Consider the following 17168-nt stretch of genomic DNA (forward strand, 5'->3'; position numbering starts at 1 on the left):
AAAGTTTCTCCTACTTTAGCATTCAGGTCCCCTACCACAATTACTCTCTCACTTGGTTCAAAGGTTCCTATACATTCACTTAACATCTCCCAAAATCTCTCTCTCTCTCCTCTACATTCCTCTCTTCTCCAGGTGCATACAAGCTTATTATGACCCACTTTTCGCATCCAACCTTTACTTTAATCCACATAATCCTTGAATTTACACATTCATATTCTCTTTTCTCCTTCCATAACTGATCCTTCAACATTACTGCTACCCCTTCCTTAGCTCTAACTCTCTCAGATACTCCAGATTTAATCCCATTTATTTCCCCCCACCGAAACTCCCCTACCCCCTTCAGCTTTGTTTCGCTTAGGGCCAGGACATCCAACTTCTTTTCATTCATAACATCAGCAATCATCTGTTTCTTGTCATCCGCACTACATCCACGCACATTCAAGCATCCCAGTTTTATAAAGTTTTTCTTCTCTTTTTTAGTAAATGTCTACAGGAGAAGGGGTTACTAGCCCATTGCTCCAGGCATTTTAGTCGCCTCATATGACATGCATGGCTTACGGAGGAAAGATTCTTTTCCACTTCCCCATGGACAATAGAAGAAATAAAGAAGAACAAAAGCTATTTAGAAAAAGGAGAAAAACCTAGATGTATGTATATATACAGTGGACCCCAGCTTAACGATCATCTCCCAATGCGACCAATTATGTAAGTGTATTTATGTAAGTGCGTGTGTACGTGTATGTTTGGGGGTCTGAAATGGACTAATCTACTTCACAATATTCCTTATGGGAATAAATTCGGTCAGTACTGGCACCTGAACATACTTCTGGAATGAAAAAATATCGTTAACCGGGGGTCCACTGTATATGCATGTGCGTGTCTGTGAAGTGTGACCAAAGTGTAAGTAGGAGTAGCAATATATCCCTGTTATCTAGCATGTTAATGAGACAGAAAAAGACACCAGCAATCCTACTGCTAAATATGTAGGCAGTTAAAAGATAACACACAAGTCTAATCCTAAAATATACTGACAAGTTTATTACACATACTGTATTGACAAAATTATATTTTCATATTATATGATACCAAAATGTGTTTACCAAAATTGTGTATACATTAGGATGGAATTTATGAATTAGGTTACTACTAAGAATAACCACCATTAATAGATATTACAACATAGAATTTTTAATCATTCTCAATCTGACATGAACATTGTAAAAACATAATACAAGTAGTGAATACAGTATTTAAAAATGTGAATATAGTACAGTATGTACAGCGTTAACAAGATCTCGTTCTTTAGCAACGATTGAAAGCTGTGCAGCATTCCACCTCTTTATAGACTGTAAAGATAAAATTACAGTATGCTATTTCATCCAATCCTTCAAAGGGATGTACACATTGATGCCAGTGAAGGGTTCTTCATTCAAGGATCACACCTATTACCCCCCCCCCTCCCCCCCTGTCCATTTCCCAGGCACTGATTCCCCACAGGCTTAGCACTTTTCCATGAATATGATAATTTATTTATAATAAATATTTGTTATTTATTGAAGTACAGTGTATGTTTAACTTTCCAATGATTCCAGATAAAAGGCTAGTTTAGAGAGCAATCATTAAAAGATCAGTTTTAGAAGGTATGGTGTATGTGGATAACCAGAATTTCTGAGGATTACAGTATTTATATATTAGCCTTTTTTTTTTTTTTTTGCTGCACAAGAAAGTGTGTATTATTTGCAAAAAAAAAAAAAAAGATGCAATTTGCTCCTAAACACAAACTAAGGCTGATTATATTGTGTTAATTAAGTTTAAACTATGAACAGAAATGTGAATGCATACTTTTAACTAATCAAATATCGTACTGTGTGTAGGCAAATGACCACCATTCTATCTGGCTACTTTTAATTCCCTAGATTAATGCAAAGCTGTGTAAATAAAGCAAAGTCAACTGTGGAAAGCCTAAGTTTTTTTTTAACAAATTTGTACTTCGTCTTCAAGAGAATAAAAATGCAAAACTGGATTTTTGTTTCCTAGAGGTGAAGGGAAGAAGGTGACTTGGCTGTACCCTTCAAAATATACTTATATTAATTGTAAATAAATTTAAAGTATTAATATGCTTTGTAAAGCCATGTTCTCTAGAATATGTATTTTTCTTGTAATTTAACAATGTAATATGATATACAGCTATTTTATGCCAGCTTTACCAAACAGCAAACACAAACATGTTAAATCTAACTAATTTTGCCAATTATAAAAGATTGTATAATACAAAAACATTCTATAACACAAATGCTCTACCAACTGGTAAAGGCAGAAGTTTAATACTGTATTATCTACAGAATATTTAGTAGCAAAGATAATGCATTACTACATAGCTCCAGTTTTAGCAAGCAATTTTTTTCCATTAACTTCTCAATACTGTAACACCTAAATATCAAGTATTAGTATAAACTGTTACTACATGGAGTTTTACTCAAAAATAAAATAAATTACAGTATATGCTGATGATCATATACTAGTTTTTAGTATTTCGAAATTACAAAAGGGATTACTTAGGTCATGGACAGATCCAAATGTGAAGAAAATATTACTTTAGCCAGGTGCACATGATTTGAGAAGATGCATTCCTGTCAGTATGTGTATTTGTACCAAGTTTTTCCCATTAATGCAAAAACTAAAACTTCAAAAATTACACATAATTGAACTAAATTAGTAAACTGCAAAATACCTACAAGACAGATATAAATATTAGTGTGGAGCAGAAGGAGGGCCTGAAGGTGGTGGAGGTGGTTGATAACCTGGGTAACGGCTCTGATCATACCCAGGAAACTGCCCCTGTGGAGGACCTTGGCCAGGTGAAGGTCTGTATTGTCCATACTGGCCCCCAGGAGGAGGTGGATAACCTTGTCCATACCCAGGCCCTGAAGGATGTTGGTATCCAGGTTGAGCATTAGGCATAGGAGCACCATAACCAGGATGGCTACCAGGTGGTGGTGGGTAAGAGCCATATGGCTGTGGGTACGGCTGGCCACCAGGATACTGACCTGGAGGTGGGTAGCCTTGTGAACTGGGAGGATATTGGCTAGGAGGATAGGCTTGGTGATATCCTTGGCCTCCACTCCCTGGATATTGCTGAGAAGGGGGTGGATAAGGACCAGGGGCCTGCTGTGGAGGTGGGGGTGCCTGAGTGGGTGGTCCAGTCTGAGAGACAGGTGGTGGTGTACCTGCATAACTCTGAGATGTAGGTGGGGTTGGTGTTGAAGATGGAACAGATGTAGGTGGGGGATTTGGTGAGGTAGTTTGCTGTGGGGGTTGTGGTTGTGTAGGAGGATGTTGAGATTGTGCAGTCTGTGGTGATGGTTGTGACTGAGGTGGTGGTTGTGACTGTTGCTGAGCTGATTGCTGAGGCTGTCCACTACCATACATTGATGAAGGTCCAGTGGGTGCAGTTGAAGTTACTGGAGGAGGCCCACCTGGTGTTGATGATGTAGGAGGAGTGGAGGTAGACTGGGGAGGCCCAGACACAGTTGAGGAAGTTGATGTAGGGGTAGCTGAGGATGGGGGCATCTGGAAAGGTTGTGATGTAGGTCCACTTCCTGGATATTGGGATGACTGAACAGAATATGTTGATGGTGTTGAGGTTGGGACAGCAGTGGAAGCTGGGGCAGATGTGAAGGTAGGGGGAGTGCCAGAGAACTGCTGTGATGACTGGCTGAAGTCAGGATTGTTTGGTGGTGGGGGACCCTGAGCCTGGGAACTTGGTGGTCCTTGAGGGCACTGTGGGTAACCTGGGGTGGAAGACGGGGGAGGTGGTGTTCCATATCCTTTAGCACCTGGTGCAGGTGGTGTGGAAGAACTACCAGGATAGCCTTGGGGTCCAGATGATGCTGGTGGATATCCTCCTTGACCATACTGTAAACAAAGAAATTATATTAACATAGTAAAATATCACACCTAAGATGTAAATATCTTGCACAAAAATTAATGTCCACAAGAAGTTGGCTCACTACATCATATTTCTTGGGATACTGCAGAGGCAGTATTTTGATTTAGAATGAGAGTACATATATAGCATGCTGTCTCAATTACTTTGTACATTCTTGTCTACTGCATAACACTGATCGTCATTTATGAATCCCACACCTTCTCCATACCATTACAGTAACAATACATACTACATGTTTCTCTGTTCCTCCATGTCAAGTCACTGTTCATACTAGTGTGTCAAGAATCTCAAATTGCCGCCAAAATTTAATGCTTTTGGGCTTAAGATCACTGTCTCCTCAGCTACTAAAGTACCTGCATTTATTGCTATCTTCATTTCCTAAGTACACCTACCATCCGGCTTACGACCGAGTTCGGTTCCGAGAAACCAGTCGTAAGTCGAAATGGTCGTAAGTCGAACTTTACTACTGAATATCAACAAAACATTTTTGTAATGACTTTATTTTATTGTTTTATTTTGGTATTTCATGTTTTACTTTACTTTTTATGTTGTTAGTACTGTATTTTATACTGTAAGGTTTAGGATAAACACTGTGTACAACACAAATAGTTGTTTATTTCCCAGAAATTTGGCATAAAAAACACGGTCGTAAGTCGAGTGGTCGTAAGTCGAGCAGGTCGTAAGTCGGATGGTAGGTGTACTATACAGTGGACCCCCGCATAACGATGGCATCGCATAGCGATTTTTCCGCATAACGATTACTTTTATCGCAAAATTTTTGCCGCGCATACCGATTAAAAACCCGCATACCGATTTTCGTCCGAGACGCGTCCAATGTGCCCTCAGCCAGCCTCACATGTGCCGCTCCGTCCCATTGTTTACCAGCCAGCCTCCGCGGTAACATCCAAGCATACACTCGGAATATTTCGTATTATTACAGTATTTTCGGTGCTGTTTCTGGAAAATAAGTGACCATGGGCCCCAAGAAAGCTTCTAGTGCCAACCCTACACCTCAAAGGGTAAGAATTACTATAGAGATGAAGAAAGAGATAATTGATAAGTATGAAAGTGGAGTGCGTATAGCCGACCTAGTCAAGCTGTACAAGAAACCCCAATCAACCATCGCTACTATTGTGGGCACCAGAAAGACAATCAAGGAAGCTGTTCTTGCCAAAGGTTCAACTGTGTTTTCGAAACAAAGATCGCAATTGATGGAAGATGTTGAGAGACTCTTATTGGTGTGGATAAATGAAAAACAGATAGCAGGAGATAGCGTCTCTCAAGCGATCATATGTGAAAAGGCTAGGAAGTTGCATGAGGATTTAATTAAAAAAATGCCTGCAACTAGTGATGATGTGAGTGAATTTAAGGCCAGCAAAGGTTGGTTTGAGAGATTTAAGAAGCGTAGTGGCATCCATAGTGTGATAAGGCATGGTGAGGCTGCCAGTTCGGACCACAAAGCGGCTGAAAAATATGTGCAGGAATTCAAGGAGTACATAGAAACTGAAGGACTGAAACCTGAACAAGTGTTTAATTGTGATGAAACAGGCCTGTTCTGGAAGAAAATGCCAAGCAGGACCTACATTACTCAGGAGGAAAAGGCACTCCCAGGACATAAGCCTATGAAAGACAGGCTTACTTTGTTGATGTGTGCCAATGCTACTGGTGATTGCAAAGTGAAGCCTTTATTAGTGTATCACTCTGAAACTCCCAGAGCGTTCAGGCAAAAGAATGTCCTCAAGGATAATTTGTGTGTGCTGTGGAGGGCAAACAGTAAGGCATGGGTCACTAGGGAATTTTTCTATAACTGGTTACACCATGCATTTGCCCCCAATGTGAAAAATTACCTAACTGAAAAGAAATTAGAACTTAAGTGCCTCCTGGTGTTAGACAATGCCCCTGGTCATCCTACAGACGTGGCAGAGCGACTTTATGGGGACATGAGCTTCATTAAGGTGAAGTTTTTGCCTCCTAATACCACTCCTCTCCTGCAGCCCATGGACCAGCAGGTTATTTCCAACTTCAAGAAACTGTACACAAAAGCTCTGTTTGAAAGGTGCTTTGTAATGACCTCAGAAACTCAACTGACTCTAAGAGAGTTTTGGAGAGATCACTTTAATATCCTCAATTGTGTAAACCTTATAGGTAAGGCTTGGGAGGAAGTGACAAAGAGGACCTTGAACTCTGCTTGGAAGAAACTGTGGCCAGAATGTGTAGACAAAAGGGATTTTGAAGGGTTTGAGGCTAACCCTGAGAATCCTGTGCCAGTTGAGGAATCCATTGTGGCATTGGGAAAGTCCTTGGGGTTGGAGGTTAGTGGGGAGGATGTGGAAGAGTTGGTGGAGGAGGACAATGAAGAACTAACCACTGATGAGCTGCTAGATCAACTTCAACAGCAAGAGGCCACACCTGAGGAAATTGCTTCGGAGGAGGGGAGAGAGAAATTGAAGAAGTTGCCTACTTCAAAGATTAAGGAAATCTGTGCAAAGTGGCTTGAAGTGCAAACCTTCATGGATGAAAATCACCCTCACACAGCTATTGCAAGCCGTGCTGGTGATTATTACACTGACAATGTTGTGAAACACTTTAGGCAAGTCATAAAGGAACGAGAGGTACAGGCCACTATGGACAGATATCTTGTGCGAAAGAAGTCCAGTGACTCTGAAGCTGGCCCTAGTGGCATTAAAAGAAGAAGGGAAGTAACCCCAGAAAAGGACTTACTACCTCAAGTCCTAATGGAAGGGGATTCCCCTTCTAAACACTAACACACTCTCTCCCCTCCTCCCATCCCATCAATCATCACCAGATCTTCAATAAAAGTAAGTGTCATTTAATTGTGCATGCCTTTTTCAGTTTGTGTGTATTAAAATTAACATTTCATGTGGTAAAAAAAATTTTTTTTCATACTTTTGGGCGTCTTGCACGGATTAATTTTATTTCCATTATTTCTTATGGGGAAAATTCATTCGCATAACGATTATTTCGCATAACGATGAGCCCTCTTGCACGGATTAAAATCGTTAACCGGGGGTCCACTGTACTTGGAATTTTGTGTTTATTTTACTCTTTAGAGCATCTTGTTTCCTCTTTTCCAATGCTGAAGTCATCAGTTTAGGAAACTAATATTCACCACAAGGATTAACTTCAATCTTCCACTAATCTTCAGAGAAAAATATTTTTCATCTTCTCTACTCTTGATGAATAAGATGTATGTGCAGTACTTGAGTATGATTATTGCTGAAACATTTCACCTGCAAAGCAAGCTTCAGTCAAATACAGGTGAATATCATACTGAAGCAATAGGATACATAATTCTGAAGTAATCAGTCCCTCAGCCATGATAGATGGTGGTCAGACCCTCATGCTGAGCGACTGACATCACAATTCAAATAACACTTTGAACTGCAACAACATAATGCTTCTTTCATAATGCAGGCACTGAACTTCCCACCTCCAGGACTTAGATCCAGCTAATCAGTCTTCCCGAATCCCTTCCTGTTATCTTCCTCACACTGCAAGAGAACATTAATTCTTAAAAACTACTTGTCTCCATTCACTCTGATCTAACATGCTTACACCTGATGGGTGCTCAAGCCCCTTCCACTGACAGCTTGATAGCGTTGCATGCATTTTACTTGTCAACTTGTCAATTTTGTATACCATTTATATACTTATCTGACACTGCAACATAATGATATTTTAGTACCTGAAAGGGATGTTATCAACAACTCTTTTGCTAACAAATGTGTAGCATGACCTACTTCCACTAGTGAGTCTAGTTCACTAGTGATCTTATCTCCAAGCTGCTACACCTCACCTTCCTTCACATAAGCCTCTTGCGAACTGTTTCTTGCTTTAGGCTAGAGTGATGGACTGATTACATCAAATCACCTCTCCACCTTGTCCACTTTATCTTCCACCAAGGCTAACGCCTCCAGGAATGATACTCGCCTCTATTCGACTGATGAAGCTCTTTTCTCTGTTCACTTTTAATTTCCCTCTCATGCATATCCTGTGATTTACTGGTCAACCAATTTTGAGAGCTTTTTCTACCCTTAGACAGGCTTCCTTGTTGATTGACTGCTCAACTAGGCTGTTGCTGTATTATTATTATAATCAAAAAGAAGCGCTAAGCCACAAGGGCTATACAGCGCTGCAGGGCAGGAAGGAAGCGAGGGCATCAGGTGGCAAAAGGGAGGTGGATGAGTAATAGGTTACGGATAACAGCAGAGCAGTGGATGGTGAAAGGGTAAAGGGCAGCAAGAGACTGAGCTAGAAAGGGCTGAGGGGAGTGCGTAAGGTATCATCATCAGAGTTTGTGGAGTAAATCAGTCGTTGTCAAGAAGTCAATGAGAGAGTCAGGATTAAAGGAGGGTCCATCAGCAAGAAGGGAAGGTAAAGAGAGAGGAGTAGAACGAAGACGGCGTTGGAGGTAAATTCTGCGTGCTCGTTGATAGAGAGGGTAGTCTAACAGAATGTGGCTAATCGATACTGGAACTTGACACTGCTCACAGAGAGGTACAGGGTGCCTCTCCATGAGATACCCGTGAGTAAGACGAGTGTGGCCAATGCGAAGACGGGAGAGAGTGGTCTCCCAACCACGGCACTGATGACAAGAAGACGGCCAGTAACCTATGCTCGGTTTAATAGAATGAAGTTTGGTACCAAGCAGAGTTGACCAACATTGTTGCCAACGGGCGAGAAGGTGGGCAGCTATTGTAGCAAAATAGTCCAGAAATGGAACACCTCTATAGGAAATTGGTAGGTCATGTACTGCTGACCTCGCAGCAGTGTCTGCCTGTTCATTGCCTTGTACGTCGACATGACCAGGGACCCAACAAAAAATAATATCTTTATGCTTCATAGAGATACGGCGTAGCCAAAGTTGGATACGGAGAACTAGGGGGTGAGATGTATCAAATTTTCGTATAGCCTGTAGAGCACTAAGGGAGTCTGAGACTACCACAAATGATGACACAGGCATAGATGCGATACGAATAAGTGCTGCAAGAATGGCATACAGTTCAGCAGTAAAAATGCTAGCCGAAGATAGTAAATGCCCCCGCACGACGCTGTCCGGAAACACTGCTGCGAATCCGACGCCGTCTGAAGACTTAGAGCCATCTGTGTACACAGTGGTGGCATGAGAATGGGAGTGGAAGTGATCAAGAAAAAGAGAGCGGGAAGCCACCGTAGGCAGTTGAGCTTTCGAGCAAGGGAGTGAGAAAGAACAGACCCGAACAGCTGGAACTTCCCAGGGGGGTAGGGAAAAGTGAGATGCTACATGAACATATAAAGGTAGTAACTGAAGGGAATACAAGAGTGAATGTAGGCGAAGAGAAAAGGGACGGAGCAAACAGGGGCGGAGAACGAATAAAGAATGTCTACTAATATCGGTGACCATTCTATAAATGGAAGGATTGTGGAGATCGTGAGAGCGTACATAGTAGCGAAGGCAATGGGCATCACGGCGATCAGACAAGGATGGAACATTCGCTTCTGCATAGAGGCTCTCAACAGGGGAAGAGCGAAAAGCACCAAGGCACAAACGTAATCCTTGGTGATGGATAGAGCTAAGGCTAGAGAGAGTAGCAGGAGAGGCCGCGGAATAAATCTGGTCACCATAATCGAGTTTCGATAAAACGAGGGCTGAATGTAGGCGAAGCAGAGTTCGACGATCAGCTCCCCAGGAAAGATGAGCAAGGGTTTTAAGAAGGTTTAGCCGGCTGTGACAAGTTGCCTTCAGAGAGGTAATGTGAGGTTTCCAGGATAACCGACGGTCAAAGAGAAGGCCTAGAAACCTGACTGTATCACGTTCGGGGATATGGGAGCCATAGAGATACAAAGGATGATCGGAGATAACAGAGCGTCTAGTGAAAGTAATTTGGTGAGTTTTGGTACTTGAAAATTTAAACCCATGCATGGTGGCCCAAGTGGAAACACGGTCGACTGCATGCTGGAGAGAAACTGCAATAAGATGACAGTCAGCGCCTGCACAAGCAATAGCGAAGTCATCAACATAGAGTGATGACCAAATATTGGGTGGAAGAACAGAGGCCAAATCATTTATAGCAAGGAGAAAAAGTGTTGTGCTTAGAACACATCCCTGAGGGACACCTTCAGCTTGGACGAAGTCCGGGGAAAGAACATTATTGACTCGAACACGGAAATGTCTGTCAGTTAAAAAGTTCTTAAGGAAGGATGGTAGATTGCCTCGGAGGCCTAAGGAATGGACCTGGGCCAAAATATTATACCTCCAAGTTGTGTCATATGCCTTCTCAAGGTCAAAAAATATGGCAATAACTGAGTGATTATTCGCAAAGGCATTACGAACATATGTATCCAAGCGTAGTAAGGGGTCTATGGTAGAACGACCCTTACGAAAGCCATATTGACTAGCGGAGAGACTGTTGTGTGTCTCTAAATACCACATTAAACGTCGATTTACGAGACGTTCCATCACTTTGCAAACTGCACTAGTAAGAGCGATGGGACGATAGTGGGAGGCATCATGTCCTGTAGTACCCGGTTTGCGGAAAGGGAGAACAATGGCAGATTTCCACAGCTGGGGAAGAACTCCTTGTGCCCAAATAAGATTGAAGAGGTGTAAGAGGACTACAAGGGCTGACCGATGTAAATGTTGTAACATACGAATATGAATGTCGTCAGGCCCAGCTGCCGATGATCGGCAAGCTGAGAGCGTTGCCTCTAGTTCTTGAAGTGTAAAAGGCACATTATACTGTTCTTCTCTGAGAGAAGAAAAGTCCAAGGGTACTAACTCTCTGGCAGATTTTGAGGAAAGAAACGAGGGGCATAGATGGAGCCCTTGGGAAATACGGACCAGATGTGTGCCAAGTTCAATGGCAACGTCGAGAGGGTTTGCTACATCAACACCAGCGACCCGTAGAACAGGAGCCAGGTCAGGAGAGTATTTACCACTCAATTTCCTCACTTTTTTCCAGACTGCACTCATAGAAGAAGCAGAGGTGATGGTAGAAACATAGTCTCGCCAACAAGTGCATTTAGCTTCACGGATGACAAGGCGAGTGATCGCACGCTTCTGCTTAAAATCAAGAAGTCTCTCAGCGGTTCTATTGTACCGGTACCTGCCCCATGCAGCGCGTTTCAAACGTACTGCACGAGCACAAGCAGGAGACCACCAAGGCACGCACTTCTGAGAATGCCTGCCTGAGGTTTGGGGTATAGAATGAGAAGCTGCGGTATAAACTGACGTTGAGAAGAGGTGTAGGAGCTCATCAATGGAGGATGAAGAAGGAACCTCACTAAAAGCAGTGAGGTGTGAGTAAAGATCCCAATTTGCCCGATCAAATTGCCAGCAAGGGCTACGGAAAGGTGGTGAATAGGAAGGAGAAGTAAGAATGATTGGAAAATGATCGCTGTCATGTAAGTCCGGTAGAACAGACCAGGTGAAGTCTAGTGCAGTGGAGGAAGAGCAGACTGATAGATCAATGCAAGAGAGAGTATGAGTACGAGGATCAAAATGGGTGGGAGTACCCGTATTTAAAACATGGAGGGGGTGAGAGGCAAGGAAAGCCTCCAACTGGATGCCACGTGAGTCACAATGAGACCCCCCTCCCCCCCCGAGGAAATGGTGGGCATTAAAATCACCAGGTAACAGAAGTGGTGGTGGTAAGGATGAAACAAGAAAGGCAAAGTCTGGGATAGAAAATGCTCGAGAAGGAGAGAGATATAAAGAACATATTGTAAACCACTTATTCAAGTGGATACGGGCTGCAGTGTAATGCAGCGAGGTATGGACAAATAGTTGACAGTACGGAATATCATTGCGTAGAAGAAGGGCACTTTCATTAAAGGTCCCATCTGAGAAAGGATCCGAAGAATACAATAAATTACGTATAGCCTGAGATAGGTTGGAAAACAGCCGAGTGTAATTTTGGGTCTTGTAAGCAAGCACCAACAGGGGAAAACCTGGAAAGCAACATCTGAAGCTCACCCCGATTAGCCCTGAGGCTGTGATTGGCGATGAAGAAAATACCAGGAATCTGTAGGTAAAGGCACCTACGGACTAGAGGGGTTAGAAAAGTCAACGTGTGGTGGCATTGGAAGATGTTCAAGCAGCGAAGGAACGGAGCGTTGCGAAGAATGGGGTTGTGAAGATGGAGGAGAGGGAAGAGAAGGAACAGGAAGTGAATCAGTGTCCATTGAAGGTTTAGTCTCTGCAATATATTCTGAAATGGCTTCAAGTGTTTCTGAATTCAAAGATGTATGGGAGACCATATTGGAGATAGAAGGAGGAGGGTGAGTAAAGATTGGGACAGTAATGGACTGTACCAAAGTAGAGGGGAAGGGAAGAGTGTAAGGGACTGGAGATGAAGTATGGGGGGGGGGGGACAGAAGAGGCAGAAACCTGGGAGGTGGCAGAAGAGGGAGAAACTTGGGAGGGGACGGGGGTGGAAGGCATAGTACGAGGAGGAGGGTGAATCTCCACACTTGTAATAGAGCCAGAGAGAGGGGAAGAACTAGGTACAGAGACTGGAAAGGTAAAGTGTGGAGGTGGAAGAAGGGAAGGAAGGGGCAAAGAAGATTTGAGGAATGTGGATTTTTTGGACTTCTGAGAAGTAGAGGGGCGATTGGTATTAGGTGTCGTACGAGGTCTTGTCGATACTGGGGCTTGTGAGGAAGGACGCGAAGATGTGAGAACAGACTGAGTTGTAGTCAGGACATCAGAGCCAAGGACAGCAAAAGGGGTTAGATGCTGGAGTGGCTATGGGAGGGGTAACAATAGAGGAGGCTGCAGAAGATGGGACCCCAGAAGTGGGGGGATGTTTGGAAACACGAGAATAAGAAACACGGGGTAGTCTCCCTTGGAGGCGGAGATGAGTAACTGCCATAGCATAAGGGAGACCTTCTGCCTCTTTGAGGCAACGGATTTCACGTTCATTTAAGTAGACCTGGCAACGGCGGGAGTACGAAGGGTGAGCTTCATTACAATTAAGGCAAGATGGAGGTTGACTGCAAGATGTATTAGAATGGTTGTCGGCACCACAGACTGGGCATTCGGCCATAGATCTGCAATATTTCGCTGGGTGACCAAAACGCCAGCAATTTCTACATTGTTGCGGTGTAGGTATCACCTTTCGAACTTGTAACCGATGTCCCGCGACATATACAGAGGACGGGAGTTCTCGGCTGTCAAAAGTTAAACGAGCCACATTGCAAGGGTAACGTCTCCGCCCCTGGGCAGGAAGGACATAAGTGTCTACTTTGAGGATTGGGAGATCCTGGAGTTCCAGCTGTTCAAGAATGTCCTTGCCACATGACTGGAAATTCTGTTGGACTATGGTATGGGGCAGAATGACAGTACCACTACAAGAATTGAGAGAAAGATGTTTTTCAATAGTGATAGGAGTAGTATCGATATTCGAAAGGAGAGAAAGATCATGAGCTTGGGTAGCATTCTGGACAGTGACGATGCACGTACCGCTCTTGAGAGCATGAAATGAAATATCTCTACCAACATGACGCAGGAGCGCTTTGCCAATACAGTGGACCCCCGCATAGCGAACTTAATCCGTGCAAGAGGGCTGGTCGTTATGCGAAATGTTCACTATGCGAATTAATTTTCCCCATAAGAAATAATGGAAATAAAATTAATCCGTGCAAGACACCCAAAAGTATGAAAAAAAATTTTTTTTACCACAAAAAAATGTTAATTTTAGTACACACAAACTGAAAAAGGCATGCACAATTACATGACACTTACTTTTATTGAAGATCTGGTGATGATTGATGGGATGAGAGGAGGGGAGAGAGAGTGTTAGTGTTTAGAAGGGGAATCCCCTTCCATTAGGACTTGAGGTAGCAAGTCCTTTTCTGGGGTTACTTCCCTTCTTCTTTTAATGCCACTAGGACCAGCTTCAGAGTCACTGGACTTCTTTCGCACAACATATCTGTCCATAGTGGCCTGTACCTCTCGTTCCTTTATGATTTGTCTAAAGTGGTTCACAACAGTGTCATTGTAACAGTCACCAGCACGGCTTGCAATAGCTGTGTGAGGGTGATTTTCATCAAAAAAGGTTTGCACTTCAAGCCATTTTGCACACATTTCCTTAATCTTTGAAGTAGGCAATTCCTTCAATTTCTCTCTCCCCTCCTTTGAACCAGTTTCCCCAGGTCTGGCCTCTTGCTCTTGAAGTTGATCTATCAGCTCATCAGTGGTTAGTTCTTCATTGTCCTCCTCCACCAACTCTTCCACATCCTCCCCACTAACCTCCAACCCCAAGGACTTCCCCAATTCCACAATTGATTCCTCAACTGGTATACTACTCCTCTCAGGGTTAGCCTCAAACCCTTCAAAATCCCTTTTGTCTACACATTCTGGCCACAGTTTCTTCCAAGCAGAGTTCAAGGTTCTCTTAGTCACTCCCTCCCAAGCCTTACCTATAAGGTTTACACAATTGAGGATATTAAAGTGATCCTTCCAAAACTCTTTTAGAGTCAATCGAGTGTCTGTGGTCACTTCAAAGCACTTTTGAAACAGAGCTTTTGTTTCCAGTTTCTTGAAGTTGGAAATGACCTGCTGGTCCATGGGCTGCAAGAGAGGAGTGGTATTAGGAGGCAAAAACTTCACCTTAATGAAGCTCATGTCCCCATAAAGTCGCTCTGCCACGTCTGTAGGATGACCAGGGGCATTGTCTAACACCAGGAGGCACTTAAGGTCTAATTTCTTTTCAGTTAGGTAATCTTTCACATTGGGGGCAAATGCATGGTGTAACCAGTTATAGAAAAATTCCCTAGTGACCCATGCCTTACTGTTTGCCCTCCACAGCACACACAAATTATCCTTGAGGACATTCTTTTGCCTGAACGCTCTGGGAGTTTCAGAGTGATACACTAATAAAGGCTTAACTTTGCAATCACCACTAGCATTGGCACACATCAACAAAGTAAGCCTGTCTTTCATAGGCTTATGTCCTGGGAGTGCCTTTTCCTCCTGAGTAATGTAGGTCCTGCTTGGCATTTTCTTCCAGAACAGGCCTGTTTCATCACAATTAAACACTTGTTCAGGTTCCAGTCCTTCAGTTTCTATGTACTCCTTGAATTCATGCACATATTTTTCAGCCGCTTTGTGGTCCGAACTGGCAGCCTCACCATGCCGTATCACACTATGGATGCCACTACGCTTCTTAAATCTCTCAAACCAACCTTTGCTGGCCTTAAATTCACTCACATCATCACTAGTTGCAGGCATTTTTTTAATTAAATCGTCATGCAACTTCCTAGCCTTTTCACATATGATCGCTTGAGAGACGCTATCTCCTGCTAGCTGTTTTTCATTTATCCACACCAATAAGAGTCTCTCAACATCTTCCATCACTTGCGATCTTTGTTTCGAAAACACAGTTAAACCTTTGGCAACAACAGCTTCCTTGATTGCCGTTTTCTTGCCCACAATAGAAGCGATGGTTGATTTTGGTTTCTTGTACAACCTGACCAGGTCGGTGATACGTACTCCACTTTCATACTTATCAATGATCTCTTTCTTCATTTCAATGGGTATTCTTACCCTTTGAGGTGTAGGGTTGGCACTAGAAGCTTTCTTGGGGCCCATGGTCACTTATTTTCCACAAACAGCACCGAAAACACTGTAATAATACGAAATATTCCGAGTGTATGCTTGAATGTTACCGCGGAGGCTGGCTGGTAAACAATGGGACGGGCGGCACATGTGAGGCTGGCTGAGGGCGCACATTGGACGCGTCTCGGACGAAGGTCGCTGAGCGGGTTTTTGTCCACTATGCGGGGCAAAATTTTAGCGAACAAAGCGTTCGCTATGCGGATTGTTCGCTATGCAAGGCGTTCGCTATGCGGGGGTCCACTGTACTATGGTCAGAAAGGTAGGCAGAAGAAGAAGTCGGTCTTAAAGTCTTAAAGTAAAGAATTTAGTCCATTGTGTGGTCCGAAACTGAGCGTGGAGAGGGAGTGCTTGACATGTCGGTCTTTTCCGAGTAGAATGGGAAGGTAACGAAGGAGCATCATCAGGAGATTGACGTTCGCGTTTAGAGTAGGACCGGAGTTGGTCCGGCGTGAAATGGGCGGGCGATTCGAAAATTGCTGTACCGTAGAGAGAGAAGCCGGAAGCATAGTCAAAGGAGAGCGGAGTTCAGACAAATCGAAGGAGTCAGTCGAAGCCCCGGTACCTGAAGCGGGTGAGGAAACAGCACCAGCAAGAGGTACAGGGGCATCAGGAGTATCCGAAGAGTGGTCTAAACACAAGGCAGGGTCAGAATGGGGTGCGGTATCAAGAAGGGGCCCGGGGGTAGTGGGTTCATGGATTGGCTTCTCCATGGTTAGGTTACTCCTTTACTTTTTGTTTTTAAGAAAAAAAAAGAAGAAAAGAAAATAAAAATAAAAAATGAATAAAAAAAGGGGGGAGCGGGGAGGAATAGTTCCCAGGAGGAATGAAAGGGCCGGAAATCTCCCTCCGCGCCCAAGAGGACCTCAGCATCGCTAGTAGCGCAGATGCAGCATGGAACCCGTGCCAGTAAACCAGCAATCTGGGATAGCAACCTCACATCTGCCGAGCTACCTCAGTGGACAAAAGAGAGGGCGGCCGGATATCCGCCACAAAGGATACCTCCTTCAGCCACCACCCCCGGAATCCGAAAGGTGGCTTCCAGAGATACACCCGTCGCCCAAAAGACACCCAAAGCTACTCTGGGATACCGGAGAGGGATCGGGACATCCCCAGGCGATCCAGATTCCACGGCAAACTACGCCACTGCCAAGAACCTCAACGGAATGGGATGGACCCCGGTGTCCTTTCCCCTACCTAGGAACTAGCGCGCCTGTGGGAGAAATCCCAAAGGCCAAAAAGAGGAAGGGCAAAAGGGAGGGGTAGGGAGGAGGAGGAGGAGGAGGAATGGAAAAAGGGGAGGATGGGATAGGGGAGGGGAGAATGGGGGGTAATTAGGTTCGGTCTGAGGAAGAAGACTGACAGGTCTAATTCCTCAGACCAAGAGCCTCTTCACCACGCCAAGGAGCCCCCCTTGAAGAGGGGCTGTTGCTGTAACCAGCAGAGGTACCACTTGTTTCCTCTTTAAGACTTCTACATTTATTTCTATTGTCTACTGGTAGCAGGATGAAGCCTTGAGCTACAAATATCAACGCAGTATTCTCTTCTGCCTCAGGTACCCCTCGGCTTTCATTGGTATACTTCCTCCAGTATTTTTTTTTT

The 17168-nt window shown here is 43.9% G+C and overlaps 1 protein-coding gene across 1 annotated transcript in view; it reads right to left on the reverse strand.

Moving 5' to 3' along the window:
* Window positions 1-1166: 1166 nt before the first annotated feature.
* LOC128686152 (basic salivary proline-rich protein 2) overlaps window positions 1167-17168 on the reverse strand; it is a 41534-nt gene continuing 25532 nt past the window's right edge. The window contains exon 5 of the mRNA XM_070083155.1: window positions 1167-3915. Within this exon, the coding sequence (XP_069939256.1) occupies window positions 2752-3915 (1164 nt within the window). The 3' untranslated portion in view covers window positions 1167-2751. The remainder of the gene's footprint in view (window positions 3916-17168) is intronic.

This window comes from Cherax quadricarinatus, chromosome 9 (assembly GCF_038502225.1).
Source record: "Cherax quadricarinatus isolate ZL_2023a chromosome 9, ASM3850222v1, whole genome shotgun sequence".
NCBI lineage: Eukaryota > Metazoa > Arthropoda > Malacostraca > Decapoda > Parastacidae > Cherax > Cherax quadricarinatus.